The sequence below is a fragment of the Pleuronectes platessa genome, chromosome 9 (assembly GCF_947347685.1).
Source record: "Pleuronectes platessa chromosome 9, fPlePla1.1, whole genome shotgun sequence".
Taxonomy (NCBI): Eukaryota; Metazoa; Chordata; class Actinopteri; order Pleuronectiformes; family Pleuronectidae; genus Pleuronectes; species Pleuronectes platessa.
In genome coordinates, this window is record NC_070634.1 from 22,040,864 (window position 1) to 22,061,290 (window position 20,427).

The 20,427-nt window shown below is 42.3% G+C and overlaps 1 protein-coding gene across 3 annotated transcripts; it reads right to left on the reverse strand.

The window, feature by feature from the left end:
• Positions 1-365: 365 nt before the first annotated feature.
• Positions 366-20,207, reverse strand: swt1 (SWT1 RNA endoribonuclease homolog). Of its 3 annotated transcripts, none has more exons than XM_053431082.1 (17): positions 20,020-20,207; positions 19,580-19,652; positions 18,480-18,538; positions 16,892-18,356; positions 16,650-16,779; positions 16,280-16,381; positions 15,816-16,007; positions 14,926-15,019; positions 14,266-14,486; positions 13,728-13,876; positions 13,243-13,381; positions 11,418-11,557; positions 11,048-11,196; positions 10,502-10,648; positions 7,355-7,421; positions 7,132-7,199; positions 366-778 (listed from the first exon to the last, which is right to left on the reverse strand). In XM_053431082.1, exons 2-17 carry the CDS (start codon positions 19,646-19,648, stop codon positions 673-675), a joined length of 3,297 nt encoding a protein of 1,098 aa, XP_053287057.1. In that variant the 5' UTR covers positions 19,649-19,652; positions 20,020-20,207; the 3' UTR covers positions 366-672. The 3 variants fall into 3 exon arrangements, with proteins under 3 accessions (XP_053287057.1, XP_053287055.1, XP_053287058.1); XM_053431080.1 differs by having other exon boundaries at positions 14,266-14,507; XM_053431083.1 differs by lacking the exons at positions 366-778; positions 7,132-7,199; positions 7,355-7,421; positions 10,502-10,648 and having other exon boundaries at positions 11,140-11,267; positions 14,266-14,507; positions 20,020-20,206.
• Positions 20,208-20,427: the final 220 nt, after the last annotated feature.

Below are 20,427 nucleotides of genomic sequence, written 5' to 3' on the forward strand. Positions count from 1 at the left end.
CTGGCCTGAAGTGACGAGACAGGAAGTTCAGTAAATCCAGATCATCGCTTCTCATTATCCGTCCACCCTCCGCCTGCCGCCCCCCCCCCCCCTTCCATTTCCTGCTGTATGACGTCTGATGCTTCAGCCTCAATGTGTGTCAGAGCAGCAGCAGCTGGTGTAATCTCAACCTGTCTGCTGGCGTCACCTGCACTATAATCCCCTTAGTCACCACACACACACACAGTACTAGTCAGTGGAGCCTCTCCTAAAAACTGCAGGGATTAAGTTACTGAGGCTGAATACATCTGGAGATTAGATGGTTAAAAAAAGAAAACGTTTCTCACAAGACAGTGCTTCAAAGCTTTTTTTAATTTCTTGTAAACATAAAACTCTTCCTTAAAAATATATTTGATCTCAGATAATTTACACTTCTTGGAAACATGTTCAGTAACCGAAAGCTGCAAAAGAATAAATAACGAGGATGTGACTGTAGAACGTTGCTTCATTTAGTACATCCACAGTCATCCATTCAATCAGGGGAGGAGAACAGTGTTGTCTCTGTAATAACACATGTTTATAAATTATTTAAAAGAAAACCCCAGTAGGCACCATAAAAGCAGACGTCCCTTTAACACACACAGTGTGTCCCTCTGTCAGTTACTCAAGGCCGACGTCCTGACTCGAGTCTGTTCAGGGCGACGTGGTGAAGGAGAGGTCGTGACCTGTGGCCCCTGCACAACGCCCGAGGGCCTCGTGGAGACCCTGCAGCTGCGTCCCCCCGACCCTCAGCTTCTCCCTGAGAACACAGGGAGGGGGGGGGGGGGTTAAATGTATTATATTAGTTAGATACAACACAACTGACAAAACAAAAACACACTTTATCAATCAGCTTGTCAGCCCTGTTCATTTGTTTGTCAGCAGTATTACACAAAACCTTGGAAATACATTTCTGTGAAACTGAATGATGTCATGGGCCTTTAAAGAAGCCCTTTACTTAGGGCTTGGATCTGGTCAAAAGGGGGGGGGGGGAAGAGATTCCTTAACACAGCTGTAAATTCTGAAAAACGACCCTGTTATTGATGAAATTATCATGTTAGTCCAAACGGCTTCTTTTCAGCTTTGAGAGAAACCCTTAATTATTGAACTGGATGAGCTCCCAGTCCAGGAGGCAGCAGGAGGGATCTTACAGAGGGAAGCAGAGAACAGTTCCCATGATGAGTGAGAACAAAACCAGAACAAAACCAGAACAAAACCAGAACAAAACCCCACAGACTGAACGGGTTCCACCGGCGGAGCTGACAGGAGAAAGATCTGTATACACTGTGATATCTGAGCATAGTCACACTGGTTGTTAGAATGATAAGAGGAAGAACAATTAGACAACATCCACCAATGGTTTCTCAAGCTCCACAAACAAAGTCCTTCTGTTTTATATCATCAATCTTCTCTGTGAACTTTTTCTTCTATCACCATCGGACCTGACTTGTTGTGTTTGCTCTTATATTTGATTAAACTTCAGCATCTTCGTGACAACAAAAGTTAAAGTTTTACATGACATCTACATTTCAGCTGCTGGGATGTTTATCCAGTTTTAAGAATATTCACAAGGAAGAGGACAAAAAAACCAAATTGTTCCCTCCAGTCTGTTTGGGTGTTTGTTCTTCTATGACGAGTTGAATGTCACAACACAGTTTGGCAGAAATCCTCCAGTACAGAGATCAGTCCTGTTTCTGTTGGTTTGTTTGTCTGTTTGTAACAAGATTACACAAAAACAACAGAAAAACAATACCACAAGCCCTGGTGGAAGCGGAGTGTGTGGATTTAAGGGGAAAGGGGCCGATCCGGGTTTTATTGATGAAGTAATGTCCAGCTCAGTGTTTGATTTGTGTAATATCTGAATCCCTTTGCATAGGCAGCAACACATTTGTTCCCCAATTAGGTGGAGAGCTTCAGAACTTTCCCTCGCAGGATCCGGATGAAGCCGAACCCTCTGCAGACATCTCTCTCTCTTTCTCTCTCTCTCTCTCTCTCAGGGAACTTTCCATGTGCTGACCGAGTCGGGCACAGAATGTTCTGATGGACAAAAGAGCTTCTGTGCGAGCGGCGGCTTCCAGAAGACCCACATTCCCCCTGTCAGCGGTTTACACAGACTTCTCTGCAGCTGAATTACATTTTTTTTCTTCTGGTTCTGTATACATGCACGCCTTCACCAGAACAACACCAGTCCAGGACACAGAGGGTCTCACTGGGAGCACAGGCACATGCACTTGGCTGCCGGAGCCTTGGCAACAGAGACACTGAGGGAGCTTGTTGCTTGTTTTGTTTCCGTCTCCGCTTTGTTTCCATCGGAACATTATGCAACTCCAGGGAGGAGAGAGAGACCAGAATCCCCCCCCCGTTTTTCACCCACACTTGTTCTACCCATTCACTCCCCCCCCCCCCCCCCGTCTTCCTCCCAGTACGCAGCTGTGTGTTTTCATAACCTGTCCAAACAGCAGCTTGTGTTTCCCCCCTGGATGTGTTGTCGTCCATCACAGCTGATCTGATTTTCTATTCTCTCGCTCCGTGGTCTGTTTGAACGGCCGCCTCTCAAACTCTGAAACCCACAAACCCACAAGTCTTGTGTGTCTGAAGCACGTCCGACGGCAATCACGCAAACTCGCTGTGACGCACAAGAACTCAGCACAGAGTCACTGACCCAGATCAACAACCTGTACACAAAGAGGCAGAGCGCCTGATTGTGTGTGTGTGTTGTGTTGTGTTGTGTAACCGCCCAAAGTGCTTGACAGGTAGTTAATGGATTTTCCTCACAAGACGAGTAACGATTTGCACACAGAACCCAGGAGCACGTGAGACGCTGACATAACCCGTCGCTCGTCACGTGGCTCTGGTTGGATTCACTCCCCCCCCCCCCCACAGACGCCTGGATGATCACCACGGCGACCAACTCTTCACCTCCACCATGCTCTACTGCATCAGTTCGAGGAGGAGAGGGAGGCTGACAGCAGCAAGATGTGCAGGAGGGTCAGTGTTTGTGAAAGGAGGAACAAAACCGGTTTGTTCTATTTATATTGAAATCTATTTCTGGTTGTTCTCTTTTGCACTTGAAGTTTTATTTTTAATAATTCCCTTCAAATAGAAAATACGGATCTTGCCTATGAGCAGGAAGAGCGTTTCTCTTTCCCTCTGCACCCTCAGCTCGCAGAGAGAGATCTGACAGGAAGTCAAACCGAGTTCTCTTTAAAAGTCTTTCTTTCCAGGGTCACTTGAAAGTGGCCGCTGACCTTGAAGCTCTGACTCAGTCTGTGGCAGAAGGTCTCAGCACTAACAAGGGAGCACAGGGTTTGCTTATGAAACGTATTGATGAACAAAGACGTGCGAGGGCTTCTGGTGCCGACCAATCACAGCAGTGAGAGATGAAACGCTCTTAAGACTTCAGCCACATTATGGAGCAACAGCTTCTATATGTGGCTATGATCCATTTTTCATTTAATATGTGAAGATAGAAGACTCAGTGAGGAACAAGTAAACGTGAATGATCCGCCTTATGAAGCGTAAAACAGTTTCCCCTCAGCGATTGAAATAATAAAAAAAAAGAATCATTAATGTTAAGGCTCCAGGTTTTCCTCGCGGGAAGTGTGTGCTGCTCCCTACAGGCTGTGCACATGTATATAACAGCAGGTCATTCTATTTGACTGAGTTAAACTGATGAGTAAATATTGAGACAAAAGACAACACTGCCAGAAGCGACCGCACAAGATCGAGGAGCCGATGTTTAACGCTGTTCGTCAAACAGTCAATGAATTACGTAAGAAAAGCAACATGCGAGTTAAACACTGATTCAACCAGGATGTGAGCTTCCATTCAAACACACACTGAACAATGTGAAGAGATGTGAGCTCATGTAAACTGGTCACGTGCTGCAAATCATCAGATAACTCATGAGTCACATTATGAGCTGAGCACAGACACAGGATGAACACCAGGAGAATCACAGACGATCAGAGCATCGAACGTGCACTGACTTCACATGCACGGGCCGGTAGAGGGAGATGCACGGATGCTCCTGCTGGATAACTCCCAGTCCACCTGGATCTATTCAAGCAGAAGGCAAAAACTAGGCTGAGAAACACAGACACACTCGAAAACTAATTTGTGTTGTTTTGTGCCTTTTTCCCTCCAACTTGCTTAAAAGAAAACACACACACTCAAAAGTAGAATACGATTCAGGAGGGCACATAATACTGCTGAGGCCCGACTGGCCCCTTATGTTCAGAGTATTTTCCATCAAGATCCATGAATTACTATCGGACAATCGACACATTTGTTTTGTGGTTGTGCTTCAAGTTGCTTTGCGATTTTGTGTTTGTTTGCTAACAAAAAACAAACCAACAAACATACAGAGAGGTGTGATACATAACTTTTGGATGGGATGATATGATAACCTGTGACTTGTATTTTTGTATCTGTTTCTAATCTCCTTTTTTTTTTTCTTAAATTAAAATGTGATCACAAAAACAAGCTCAGTCTCTCTAAGGACCTAATCATTTAAAATGCTTTAGAAAGGTCACGGCTGAAAAAGCAAGAAAAAAGCTTGTAAACAAATGGATCCATAAAACAGATATATGGATTTATAATCATTTTAATGACATTTTAATGAAACCCCCAAAAGCTCCTGTTAGAGAGTGTCTGTTGTCGAGTTCTGTTTGTGCTCGTCAGTGACGGAGCCGGATCCAGTGACCCCCCCCTCCCCCCCGAGGCTTTATATAACGTATGACATCATGCCACCGCACCGAGCACAGAATCAAATATTTAACACTGTGGATAATGCGCTCGCCGAGTAAAGGCCCAGATCTGTTCACAGTGAAAGTTACCAATAAAATATTTAGCATCACAACACGGGCAGCTTAACTAAATCTATCAGCGGTCGGCCCTTGTAACAAAAGCCGGGATGACGTGAAAGCTAAGTGCCGGCAAAGCTCTTCCACGAAGTGACACGGCAGATGTTGTGTTTGATACTAAATCAACCTTTGGTTTCATTTGGCTTCATGTCAAACATGTCATGTCATTATTCACGACCAGGAAGTGCTTCTGTGATATACACAGAGATAACGCTGCGGGTTACTTCAGATCACACGTTAGAGTTATTTATGTGAAGCAATCAATGACGCAATAATTGACTGAAAGGGTTTTAAATCATCTCCATTGAGAAACAGGAAACATAGTCTGTCTAAAGAAAATCATCTGTTTAATATCTGTGGCTTGATTCCATGGTTATTACTGGCTGCTCTTTAGCTCCACAGCCACAACATGATGAACCAGGAAGGACTTCTGGTCCCTCCATGTGTTAACTGCTCCTGTGTTGCTACAAACTATGGATATCACATTTCATTTCACTTTTCCTGCAGCTTAAGACATATAGAAATGAAAGCAGATGTGATATTTCTATATTACTTTTTTTGATGTAATTGTTCGTTGAAATATATAACACACATCACCAACCCTGATATCAATATCCAGCTTTCCAATACAGATCCCTTTGACTTATTCTGCACGTTTGACCTGTCAGGGCTTCCTGGTAATTAACCTGTAATGTGACACAGTTTCTAAGTTCTCTCTCGTAGCTGTAACTTAAGAACAAGTTAAACCATGTTTATATTTAGGACGAGAAAAAGCTGCCAGAAATACACAGGATGAGTCGGATGACTTTGCACTAACAGGTGCTCATATTTATTCTTAAGACCAAAGATAACAGGTTTGCTGCAGATTACTGTTATATTTAAATCTTTCTAAGACACTTATAGCTGCAGGGAAATGTATTCATGTCCGACATGAACGTTCAACTGAACTGTGCTCACAATATTAATGTAAGACCATCTTAGCCCACGTGTCCCAAATGAACAAACTAGGTGAGCAATGGCCAAATCGAGTCCAAGCTGCACAGTTTACATGATGGTTATTGGATCCATGTTGGTTTTGTTCGGTAGTTTTGTTCCAAGGAAATACATAAAAAAATAAAGCAAGAATAAAATGAATGCAGCTTTATAAAAAGTTGCATTAAAAAGTAAATTTAATTTTACTTTTTTAAGGTTGGAAATAATTTTAAATGAAATCCATAATCCAATATTATTAAAGATCCTTATAGGCATTTTAAGGTGGAAAATTTTGAGTGAAACTGAAACGTCAAGGAGAGAGTACACAAAGCAATTGGCTTCACCCTAAATATACTTCTATATTTCACATAATGATATAGAGCTGTTTATGATATAACTATTTACAATACATAGGCCACTGAAGTGACATTGACTCATTGTGCCTCTGATCTTGGCTCGTCATTGCAAATCAGCACTTTCTTTACTTTATGAGAGTTTATCAGGGTCCACGCAGCAGCACGGTTTAATCTCCAGTGTTCAAATACAGTCAGCTGCTTACTTAAACAAACATGTCTTCTTCACTCCACCTCTTAAATCCTACAGCAGCACTCACATCAACTCATGCAACAGATTAATCTTCCTCCTCCGAGGTTAAGTGTGTGATTATGTTTTAATGGCTGAAGAGAGCGACAGACAGATTTGTGATAACCGCAAGGGAACAATGCGGTCCCATGAAATAACAACACGGTGATTACTGTGCTGTGCCTGTTACATTATCCAGGTTCAAATCCCTCTGGCTCACTCCGTCAAGGTAATATGTTAATGATCAGGGATTGAATTGTTTGGAAGTGTTGGCTTGGCCACTCACAATGTGTGATCTCTGCAGGGGATGTGTTGTACCAGGATGTCGTGTTCCAGAGGCTGTGAATGAGAGCAAACAAGCCCGGGCACGCTGCGACAAACACAACCTGACAACGTCCGAGTGTTGATATGTGGTCACAAAAAGAATGTGCTGTTAAATGCATACAGCAGACTCAGCGGGGGACATGTCGTGTCGAGGTGGTGCTTGATTCATTTCACTAGTATAAACAATGGATTTGTCCTGAAAGGTCCCTGTCCTGTTGTTATACCATCAAATAGACTGGTGTCATTGCAGCTGTACACACTGGGAGCTCTATATCAATTCAATTTTTAAGTGTGTGCGTCTGTGTGTGTGAGTGTGCGTGTGCGTCTTTGTGTGTGTGCGCGTGCTTGTGTGTCTGTATGTCTGTCCTACCTGTACTCCTGTTGTGAGAAACAATCAAGTAGGTCTGCAGGTGTCACTCTGGAGTCCACATTAACGACCTGAAACCCAATGCATTGCACAGATCAAGGTGAGCTCAACATAACGAAGACCACTGCAGGTGGGGGGGGGGGGGGGGGGGGGGGGGGGGGGGGGTAATGTCCAATGACCTTGATTAAATGCATTTCTAACTGTTTGATAATGACATTGTGCCAACCTTGTGAAAGTGGATGATGCTGAGCAGTGTCTGGACTTTCTCCAAACTCGGGGCCGAGGAAAACAAACTGAAGAACAAAAAACGCATTTTAGAAATATTCTCACTTTCAGGTGAAGCTAAAACATTTTAACTACGTGAGACTGTTTTCTTTTTCCGAAAGAATTAAGATTCAAATAGCAAATTTATTCAGGGAAATAGGACTTATTACGTTTGGCCATAATGAATTATCAAGGACTTTCTTTTCACAATTACTTTCCTGATAAATGCAAGATTGAATACACTGAAATCTGCAAACAACGGGAGTGCACAACTAATATGTTTTATTTATCATTTTAACGACAAGGCAATTCATCCACACAAACAAACACATCACTGTCAGTGACTCCGTGGAGTGAGTGGAGTGGAGAAAAACACACAAAGAGAGAACGTTATGAAAGTCAGGCAAGGAAAGATGAGGAATAGAAAATGGCCCATTGAGAAGAGTCCTAAATTATCCATATCTTACATCCATAGAATGAGAAAAATGAGTGAGAGGGATACGGGGGGTGAGGGGGGGGCTGAGTCATAGCTCTGCCTGAACACGTGAAAATGAGTCGGGCTGTCTCCTAGGCAACAGTGTTCGAGAAGCCCAACACACACAGGCATGTTCACAGATGAGCACAAAGACGTGAAGTTAACACAACGAACCAGGGCTCCTGCAGAGAGAGAGACGAAGGAAGCATGGAAGCAAAAAGCTTATTCCAAAGATGGACAGGGATCGACCACATTAGCTATGTTTATAATCTGAGGCAGCGTGAGCACGGTGACTGTTATTAAGGGATAGTATTTATGATATTATCATTCAGATTGTAAGAATCTATATTTTCCTGAAGACACACAAAGGGGAGATAAACCCAGAGTGTTAACGTGGCAGAACGATTCCACACGGAAGCAGCTGTGAGAAGGTTGTTATTTGAAGAGGAGAAATCTGCACCTTCAGTAGATTTAGGTCTTGATTGGGATTTGAACATTTTCCCCGTCACAAATGACTGATTGAGGTTTTGAGGACACTCGCTGATTCTTCTCAGACTGATTAACTTCACACAAAGACCTCCACTAAAGCAGCTGCAGGTGTACGGTCACTGAACGTCGCCTGAGATCTGCTAAATACCACCATAAGACTCATATGCTGGATGAGAAAAGCCGTGATCAAGCAGCAATGGAGGCCAAGTACATCACAGAGGTGATAAAAGGCCCTTGGGACACTTTGGAGTTTAGCACCTTATGATCTGAGAGGTCGGATTTTTATCTGCTCTTTTTTTATCCACCGAGCTGAGAACACGACACACGATGTTGCCTTATGTTCCTCTGTTATTCTAAAAAAGAAGATAAAGATAAGATATTTTCTGTATGAAGCAGATTCAGATATGAGCCTTTCACAGACATATCAGTATCTGCATTTCTGTTTGGCAATATTCACTGTAATGAATTCTGCAGATTAAATACAATTTCATAAAATAAAAAATTTCATATTCTATATTTTTAGTTGTATGTGTGTTTTCTTTCATCTATAGTTATTTAATATAAGGTTTATGTTTAAACTGTAAACTATCAAGCTAGGATGATGGAGGTCAATTACTTAATTGAGGTTGTTTCCAGGAGCATATCACAATCAATGGAAAAGTCTCTTTACTGGTTTTGTAGACCGACAGAATGACTTCATAGTGACACATGGAGGAAACAGTGGGATATCAGGACACACTTTGCCCTTTGGATAGATCACCGACCCTCAAAGAGATCCAAAATGTCACAGGAAATCCTGAATGATGCCAGACTCTGACTGGACCTCGTGTTGGTGTGTTATTACATTTCATATGTGTGTGATAGAGAAGGAGAGGTGGGGGTTGTGCAACAGTGGAAGAAAGACGTCACAACAATAAAAAATAACAAACAACAAAAATGACGAGTACTTTTTGTCTGCAAACATGGAGGAGACGGAGATACAGCAACCAGCCACTAGGGGCAGATCAAGACACTATGGCTTCACCTTTGTGGAGCCGTATTACTGTCAATCCAAATATACAGTCTACCGTGCAGACTAGAACAACAGAGCTGAAGCAGGTCAAGAGAATCAAGCCGTGAATGATGTTCATTATTTACAATTATACTTTTCCTACTGTGACATGTTAAAACACCTTCTGAAGGACATTGACTGCAAACCTGCGCTGCAAGCCAAAGAATAAACTGAACAGGAATGAACACAGCCACTGCGTCAGAGTGTCGGGCTGCCTGTTGCGTCATGGAAAGGTGATAAGGCAGAGCTAAGGTCAAGCAGATTACAGCCAGGCCAACGCTACATGCCAAGTAGGGTCTGAGAGCTATGAGGTCATACAACGCAACGTGCACACACGTAACCAGGACATAGGAAGGAGAAGGTTGGTTAAGGACGGATCAAGGACGGTTTGAAGGGGCTTCTTAGGGGGACTGACTGAAAAGACAACCCCACTGAGGACCAATAACGATATATGTGTATTAATTAAGGAGATAGCAATGATTCTTAACATGTTGTTAACGAATCCTTAATTATTTAGCAACGATTGATACTTTTCAGTTTAAACATTAAAGGTTCAGTGTCTAGTATTTAGTGACATCTAGTGGTGAAGTTGCACTTTGCAGCTGACTGCCCCTCACCTCACCCTGCCCTTACAGATTTGTAAGGGGAGTATTCTGTAAAAAGAAAGTTCTCATAATCACATAGAAACAGATATCGATGGAAGGATAGTTTTGGGAGAGTGTTAAGTGAAGATGGACGAGTGAGGGCGTCTTTCTCTATAACGACAAACAGAATCGCTTTGGAAGGTGTTAAAAAAAAGCCCTCAGAGTCAGTGACATAAAATGTAAAGTTGACCATACCAACAAAAGTCCATTTACATAGACAATGTTTAATGATCCAAGCTCCATAAACACTCACTATGACCATTAACCTAAAGCGTTGTGTATTCACAAATGAGAGCTATAGTGACAAATGTCCCTGCTCTTGTCCCAGCTTGAACTCAAATGATAAACTGTAAGAGACTGAAGACAATATGAAGCTGACACCATTGTGGCAGACAGGCAGAGGAGCTGAGTGTTTGGGCTCAGAGCAGTGATAAGAGGCAGCTGAGATACCTGCTGAAGGCTTGAAGCAGCTGTGACACCATGTTGGACAGTTTGTGCAAACAGGCCACGGCGTCCTGTGGTGGCGGAGGCCCCCCCGCTGGCCGGACACCCTGCATGGTGTGAGGGTCAAAGCCCAGCGCTTTGAACACTTCCAAGCTGAAACATGACAGAAAATAATGACCTTGTTAGGTCGATGAGTGGAAAAAAGCCCCCCACACGTATCAAGACAAACAACCTCCAGAGTGGTGCTTGTTGTTACTACTCATTATGTCACATGACCGTTTATTGTAATTATAATTATAGGGATGGAGTCTGGTTAATTTTTCAACAGGTCTTTTGTTGTTTACTGTCAACTGTTGTTATCAGTGTCCTCTTGCATCAGTAGAGATCAACATTTTAATGGTAATAATAATGATAACTATCTATGCCATTCAGTTAAATCTGTAAAAAAGACATGAGAATAAATCGTTGTCTGCAGTAGTTCGAAAAATCATAATCATGAGGTCACATTGACCTTTGACCTCCCCACTGTCGGAAGCAGAGGCATTCGCTCACCTCTCCTGATACACGTTACTCCAGATGTTCTCAAACAGGGCCCACACTTCCTGATGGGTGACCTGAGAGGACATGACTTGTCCGTCTTCGTCCTCGTCATTCATGACAACATCGCAGGCAGGAGATTCCTCCGACACACTCGCATGAGGCTGTTAATCCATTTGAAAAATATTAAATAGAATCCAACAGTGTGGAGAAGAGATTTCCTCTCGGTGACTCACTGTGTATAGACAGGATATATAAATGTGGAAAAAAGGACATAGAAGTGTGTTCCTAGTATTTCTCTCCATCCAAATACCACAATGTACCGCACTGATTGCATCTGAGCTCTGATCGCATGAATTCAACTTCACATGTGCTCAACACTGACCTGAGGTTGTAGCTTATTGAAAATGTTGTCCATTATGGAAATGGCGCCGGGTACAAGGCTTGAACTTTTCCCAAATGCTTTCACAAGCTCCTTGGCTTCTTGAAGTGCTTGTAAAGTGGCATCACAGTCCGAGGTTTTACCTGAAATCAGATGTAGTTGGGCATTCAGGAATAGGTGTGCATAAAGATGGATGTCTGTGAGAACTGATGAATATCAAGATGAAAGACAGAAGCAGGGAGAGGGACACTTAAAAACAAGTGATTCACACTCATGGTATTTTTCTGCTTAGATGTATGTGTTCATTTATTGTGACCTCACTTTATCTGTCACACTGAAAGCTACCTGCCTATTCATAGAGCTTGCCCTTACCTTAACCTAAGAAATTCTTATTTCAGGTAGGCCTATGAGAGTCTGTCCTCACAAGTGTAGCTGCAGGCATCTACACACACACACACACACACACACACACACACACAGTACTACAGAGACCAGAAGATCACATGTAGTACTTTTCCACTCCAGCACCTCACACACGGTTTATCCCTCCTTCCTTCCTTCCTTCCCTCCTCCGCCTCCTACTCGCGGAGCCCTGGCACTGAGCCAGGCTGCGTGGTACCAAGAAATCCAGAATCATGCTCGTGAACCAAGGACACACAGAACAAGGGCAAATATCTTATTGTTTTAACCATCAACATTCTTGGATGGCTTACAAAGCACTGGGCCATGGCTGAAGCAGTCCAGCTCACACTAAGCCTGAATCAGAGGGAGACACATGCACACGCACAGCACTGTAAGCATCTGTAATTAGACCCAGCGATGAGATCCAGAGGAAGAGCTGCTGCAGCGGGCGACTCAGCATCTCTCTGACACACATTTGAGTGTCCTGCTTTCACCGATGACCTGATTCTGTATGTAGTTCTGTAGGGTTCCAGTGCAGGGCAGCCAGCGTCATGCTGGAGTAAGGCTTTTATCTGAGGGATGAGTCAGTGTTTCATCACCACTCTCCCATGAGGAATAGAAACATTCCCCCGAGGCTGATGTGGTGAATATTAGACATTTTCCTCTAACCACCATTATATTTAACCAGTCTAAACCTATTTAACAACAGGGTGTTTGAACAAATAACTCTGCTTACAAACCCTCAGCTTTTAGGGAACTGCTACAGGGGAACAAAGATTCTCTCTGCATTAACAAACATGAGGAAGTGAAGCTTGGCTGTTTTCACTCGTGAATTTTTAGGCTCTTGCAGTTTTTTGCCTCTTTTCAAACTCTGTTGTTCATGTTCAGAGATTCAAATCCCCTCCAAGGAAACTAGCATCACATGTTTCCATCTGGAGTTTATGAGATGGTATCAGGCCTTTTTCTATTCTACAGAAAACAAAGGCTCCCACATTGAGAAGTGGCTGACTGCTCATTCTAAGCCACATCTGATGTCACAGCTCACGGTAACACAGATATAAAGAAGAGCTGCCCTCTGATCTAACTCAACGTCACTGTCTTTAAAACATGGAACAGATTGTTCTGGTCTTTGCTGAGTTACATGCAAATTTTTTACATTAGATCCGATGTTCACATTGTGTTGGTTCAAGTTCCTGCTGAGCGATCAGGTGATTGGACTATGGCCAACACAGACGAGACTGTTTATAGCAACACTAACCTACATTTACAGTAACCTACATTACAGAAACATCCACCTGAACTCATGATCCACCTTTTTCTACATTATCTGTATTTTCCAAGCTGTTATTTTACACATGACAGTCAGCTGGAGAATTGAAATTTCTAACACAAACACCAAACATTTTGCCCACTTCCACATACAGACCTGAGTGGAAGAATTCGATGAGATTTAAAACAGTCTGCTCTTTCCGCCGCGGCACGATGAGACCAAATACGGCAATCCAGTGTTTTTTCAGGCACTGCAGGACATCTCGAAGAGTCCACGGTGGTTTGAGATAAACGATCTGTTACAAGAAAGAAAAAGATAAACAAAAAGGAAGGATGAAGTCATTCTCATTTAAATCTTTATGTTCAATTTACATTCATGCAACTTATCATTCAGCATTATTAAATGGAAACCTCACTATATAAAGTAACTATAAAGAGTTTGACCCTTTGAAATATACAAATATATATACTTCATGTATCCAGTCTCCCTTTTCTTTTATTTTCCCCCTTCTGTTGTTAAGCTTGATTCAATTCCCTTTTATGAATGTACACATTAGTCCAATGAACCCAATTCTGATTTAGAGACATTTATTGAAGTATCATCTCGAAGATAATGTGAAATTACGAAACCCTAATTGTTACCTCGAGCCAGAGTTCTTCAAAAGCCGCCTTCATCTCCACCTCCAACACATCAGACAGCACCTCCCGCAGGCTGTCTTCCAGCTCAGAAACACATCTGCTGAGGTCCCTGTTTGCCTTCACTTCTCCTCCTCCACTGAGCTGCTGGTTATCTGTGATCAGTCACATATATCCACACCATGTCAGTATAAGAACAACACAATACAGGGCAATTGCTATCCTTTAAATGCAAGTTGCTGTTCATCAAAAAAATGCTCTGTTAAGCTTAATACTAACTGAGTGTGCGTGGGTGAAAATGGCATTTTATTTCTGCTTCCAGTTTATGCTCATCAAAACAGATTGGTTCAATGTGAGCTGATGCAGTCAACTGAATTATACAGTTTGTACAGATGGACTTGAATGGAAGGAAAAGTGACCAGGAAAACCGGAAGAGGTGGGTGGCAAGTGCATGGATGGTATGTGCTATTAACTACTGCACTATGATGGAGTACGGCAGGTAATTTCCTGTTTTGCATGAAGAACACATTAATCCAGGGCTCACATTTCACTATGGGTGCCACAGAGAGGCCTGTTCTCTCTTGAATATGAGGCCGGGCAGGCGTGTGACTCCTGCTCAGCGCTGGTGAGGAGATCTGAGGACTTGTGGGAGGCACCATGGGAGTGCCGGTGTTGAGGAGAGGGCGAAGGCTGCGTCTGGATCTCCCAACCTCTGCCTCCAAATCATTCTTGCTGAGGGCCTCAACCCCACTCAGAATGGATTTACTGCACAGGTTCTTATCATTACTAGAGGGGAAGGAGGGGGAGTGTCGTGTAGCATATATAACATTAAGACATCACAAATAACAGCTTAATTTCCAATGTCTGCTCATTAATTTCTCATTTATTTTAGCCATATTAAAAATAACAGTGTTGGAAAATAACAGCATACGGAGAAAAAAGGTGAAAAGGAGAAACTGGTGAAACAATCCAACAGCCATTCCTATAGAGTCAAAAAAAATCCTGACCTCAACTAACAATGCCTTGCTCAGCACATCTATTCTTGCCCAATTACTCTGTCTGGCTCCATCTTTCTCTCATTCAAACTGGAACTATCTGGCTGGAACCACTCACTGTCACATGCATGTGCATTATTTGCAGAGGACACGCACTCTGCAGCAGCAGCAACAGCAGTAGTACACAGCAGGGGGGAGGGGATACTCACGTGCATAGGATGAGAGCACGCCCTGGGTACAGACTCTGGTATTGCAGGCAGCACTGCAGAACTCTGTCGTCGTTATTCTCAGCGAGCGGGCCATCTGGGGACAAGGAGTCACGCAGACAAAGAGGAAGGAGCAGGGAGACAGGAGGAAAAACATGAAGGTCCATCTCAAGACAGAGAGATATGTTTAATTCACAACACTGAAAGCACTTGGATGAGTGCGTTATAACTTTGTACAAAACAGCACAGAATGTCTTTTTCTTCTTTCAATGACGATAAGGAAGGAAAAACACAAAACAGAGACTGTAGGACCCTAAATACTTAGGAATAGGACAAATTGTTAGACTAATGACTTTTAGCACACTCCTTCCTGAAGAGATTATATTGCCCATGTTGAAAAATTCATGTTTGATCAATTTTACATACAGCTAAGAAGTGGGTTACCTTATGCCTGGGTTCAACCTGCCCTTGAGTTGCACACAATGTATGCTATGAGGACCAGCTTAGTGCTAGTGCCATCTACTGTCTAATGAAGGAATGACTGCTTGACCATAATCTCTTGCACCACGTACACTATACTTTAAAGAAGAGAGATGTCAATATTAGACAAAATATAAACTTTAAGATATGTGCAAACACATCTGACAGAACCAAAGTGTGGAATGACATGAAAAAAAGCAGACCCTCACTTTGTGTTTACTGTTTTGACTCAAATCGCTGTAATACTGTTCTTTTGTAAACAAGAGTGACATTTATCAGTCATCATGTCCCGACAGTTCCCAGTAGAAATCTGATTTGAGCTCATGGACAGACTTAAACTTTAACCCAAAGGTTCCATCCTTACTTTCAAAGCACGGATTTTTTTTTTTTTTTTTCCTGAAATCCACACTTACTGCTGCTCTCAGCGGCCTGCTGCATGGACTGGCCCCAGAGGTTCGATTCCCGGCCCTTCAGAGTGTTGTAAATGTACGAGATGGCGGGAGTAGCCAGGTGTGCCACAGAACCTGACAGGCCTCTCCCTCTTTTTAGGGAATCCAGCTCCTGAAGCACCACCCAGGGGATCAGGACCACAGGGAGGCCCAGGGCTGACAGAGCATGAGAAGGAGAGAAAGCACGCGGTGATAATTCTAATGTTAAATAAAACATTTTATCATGGTAGAGAATCTATATTCAACTAAATGTAGACACATGGGATTTTATACTTTTTTGCCAGTATGATTATACTAGTTATACTATTCACTAGTTATCAACCCCAGTCTTCATGGTCATTGTATAAGGAATTCATATATTATTTTTAATGATATTTTAGTAAATACAGCCATAAACCAATCAAGAAACAAATGATGATTTCAATCACCTCCAAGGCCCAGAGACTGGATCTTTTTCACATAATCCAGGTGACTGAGGAGAATGTTGGTGTCCAGAACCAGGATGAGGTCTTGTGGAGGGGAGTGTTTACCTGTGATAATACACAAAGTTCAAGTTCGTTAAATTATTTGTTGTCGAATGTCAAATGTCAACAACTGAATAAAATAAACTGCCCACGGAAAAAAGCTTTGTGTCTGTGAAGATTTTCTTTTATAACTCAAGTGCATGTTTATGAGTAAAGCATTAATTCTGCAGCAGAAACAAACCAAAGGAAATAAATGTGTCCTTGATGTGTGTTTGTCTGTGTGTATAAATATACACACTGGAACATATATACATACATGTGCCATAAAACTTACAGCATTGATCTGGAGCTGGCTCTTCGGGAGGATCTATTTCCATAGAGGTCAGTTCTCCATAGCTCTGCATTACATTCACCTCCAATTTCTTCTCATTACGGGCAAGATGAAGCTCATCAGCCACCTGCATCTACAAAACACAACATTTATAAAACTAAACACGAACATACTCTCTGCCATTGTAACAACATATTAAGGTAATTTATCTTGTTGTCTTTAGGATTAATGATATTTTTCATTACCTGGTCATACCACGGCTCTTGGGTGGCATCACATACAGTTTGGATTGGGTCAGACAAGGAGGAAGTCTTATCTTGTCCTTCAGATGAAGGAATCTGAGTTACATTGAAAAAGCTCTGAGGTTGTTGGACTGTTTTCTCCTTGGAGTTTGTTACTTTGGCCCGAGAGTCTGGAAGCTCGGTCCCACGTTTGAGATTTCTCTTAGCAGAAATGGCAGCATTGTAGTAACTTGTATAATCTACTGGTTTTGGTTGAACCTTCTTTGGTATCTTAAAACTGACAGGCAGAGTAGGTTTGAGAGAATCTTTTTGATGCTGAGCAGATGATGCTGTCTTATGTGCCGATGAAGTGACACTCCTCGGAATTAAAGTGAAACTCTTCACCAGTTTTGAGCTTCTCTCTGAGGTAGAGTGCTTGGCTGAGGCTGAGGACTGATTTGTGATGGAGGACTGATTTGTGGTAGAGGACTGATTTTTGGTAGAGGACTGATTTGTGGTGGAGGACTGATTTTTGGTAGAGGACTGATTTGTGGTGGAGGACTGATTTTGGGTAGAGGACTGATTTGTGGTAGAGGACGGATTTTTGGTGGAGGATTGATTTGTGGTGGAGGACCAATTTGTGGTGGAGGACTGATTTTTGGTGGAGGACTGATTTTGGGTGGAGGACTGATTTGTGGTGGAGGACTGATTTTTGGTGGAGGACTGATTTTGCGTGGAGGACTGATTTGTGGTGGAGGACTGATTTTTGGTGGAGGACTGATTTTGCGTGGAGGACTGATTTGTGGTAGAGGACTGATTTGTGGTGAGGGACTGATTTGTGGTGAGGGACTGATTTGTGGTGGAGGACTGATTTGTGGTGGAGGCAGATGGAGGTTTAGCTTCTGTCCACTGGCTCCTTTCGGCCTTGGAATCATTTTCTTGATGCCGTTGGCACATCTTTTTCACCAGCTCCTCTCTCTTCTGCAGTAAAGAATCTATGAGGACAGAGGAGGTCCTGCTTGGTTCCTTGGTCTTCATAGTGTGGCTCTCCCTTCTAGTCTTTGGTGGTTCCTCAGTTCTGCATTTCTTCTTCTGTAATTTGTGACTCTGTTCCTTCTCTTCAGCAGAAACCAAACTTGGACATGTTCGACTCTGTAAAGTGGATGGCCTCCTCCGGGAAGACGTTGCAGATAAGCTGCCTTTAGTGTCAGAACTCGAGGGCTTTGAGGAACCTCTCTCCGCAGTCTTACTCCCACTAACCGTTTTATGTTTCCCTGAAACATAATCGTTTGTTTTATCAGAGCAATTTATCCCTCGGAATGGCAAAGAGACACTTTTTGTTTTTGTGCATTCTTCCCCATTATTAACAGGTTTCTGGTCTGTTGTCTCTGTTTTTGCGTGTCTGTAGACGGGTGTTTTGATCCGGCGGGCGCTTCGGGAATCATCTTTTGTTGAAGAAGAAACAGACTTTTCCTTTGTTGCTGCACGGCTACATGTAGAAGAAGACAGGCAATATCAGTCAGAGATAATCATGTAATTTGAAAGGTGAATGATGCTCACGATAGTTAGTATATTGTTCTTCATTACTGCCATTTTTGTTAAAACATCTGACCTCTCCTGCCTCCTCTTAACACATCTGGAACTGTCGGGGACACCATGTTTTTTGGATGCCTAGAAAAAAGGAAAGATAAAACACAAAATATCACGTGAACAGCTTGCTGTGAGTAAAAGATAGATCCTGAGGACATTTATGCATTTATGTTATGAGATTCTTTGATTTGTCAGGTATTTCCTTTCACAGAATTTTTGTAGCCCTTCATGTTATTTTTTCTTTTTGGAAATTCAGCTCTTAATGAAAAATAAAAGAGTAGACATCGGTATGTGGGAGTGAGAATCCGGGTTATCGTCCTCCCCCCACAAACAAACGCTATCTGTGATTCCACCAAGGTCACAAAGTCCGGAACCACTTTCTCTCGGGGTACCAGGAGTTTTTGGCTTGGTTGTTGACAGACTGCATTCATGTTACGACTTTTTTTGATTTGCCACATATTTGATTTCGCTCCTACCAAAAACAGGATTCTTGTAGACACCTATTAGTATTTCATTTTTTCTTTTTACATAAAAATACACTGTATTTCTCCTTGAATACAGAGGAGGCTAAAGAGCAGGATAAGGAGTTTAAAAGAGAGAGAAATAAATAAAGCGTATAAATATGAAGAGATAGGATGAAGTTGAGCAGGGCAACACATGGAGATGTTTAACTGTTCTCTGATCACTATCACAAGGTGACCATGCTTTTGCCATCAGGGCCCCTCGCTCAGTGACTTATATTAAATCATTTTATTGACTTTCTCTCATGCTTCTACTGTGTATTTATCGTTTTCTTTTCGCCTTTTCTTTTACTTGTTTATATAGTTGTACTGTCATATCTCTGCTTTTATGTGTTCAAGTTTTCATGTGACATAGCTCTATATCTAGTCATTTAATCTGAACACCCCCTTGTGTTCGACAACCTAAACGTGGTTGTCTGGCCTCCTTGTCACATTGGATCCTGCTGATTGTTATTTCTCTTATATGTACTTTTTTTGCTCTGCTATCAAAGCACTTTGTATTGTTATTATTAAAAAAGACATATATCAAAACAGAGGATTTCATCAACACGGACGACTCAAATCAACAATAGTGAAGATAACTAATTGTCATCTTCCTCACCTTCTCATCTTCCTCACTGGAGGATGAAGACGACTTCCAGTGCTTCCTCTTTTTGGACTTTTTAGACATTTTCCTGTGAAGGGGTTAGAACAACAAAACACACTGAGCCACAACAAGACACCACAATCTCTGGCTCTTCACGGAGCTATCAAACAGTGAAGTGTGTTACACATGTAGATATATGAACACAGCAATATCACAATCACATAATATAAATTGTTATTATGTCTTTAACATAATGGGTAACTCGATGTGAACAATTAAAATCAGTCAAACAAGTGGTTAACACATTTAAGGTTCAAACAAACACACTTTACTGTGTCACAAATACAAATATATCCATATTAAACTGAAACGATCTAATGTAAAGAGTTGAGCTAACAGTTAACTGAGTCACAACAACACCACAGGACATAGAAATTCATCATTAGCACACCTACCGTTAGCTCATTTAAGCTAGCTGATGGAGAGCGACAGGAGATCCGCGTCAGTACGAGCTCACTGTCTTTATTAAAGTCTGTTCGCGAACATTATCTCTGAAATACAACGAGTAGAACGAGATCACCGGTTTCGTTCTTACTTCAAAACATCCGTTACATTTCCGCATTCTTTCTTCTTCTACTAATTCTAAATGTACTTCCAGTTGTCCCCCTAGTGCCCCACAGTGGTCTGGAGTAGAAACCTCTCGTAAACATGGTGTAAAATCCTGTTTGTTGTCATGTTTGTTCTGCAGGTGAAGATCCATAAAGTATTTACAGTAAGTGTGGGTTCAATGAGGAGAAGCTGCTCTCACTGAGCCGTGGAGGAGGTCAGAGTGTGGGAGTGACTGTTCACACAAACAAACGCCA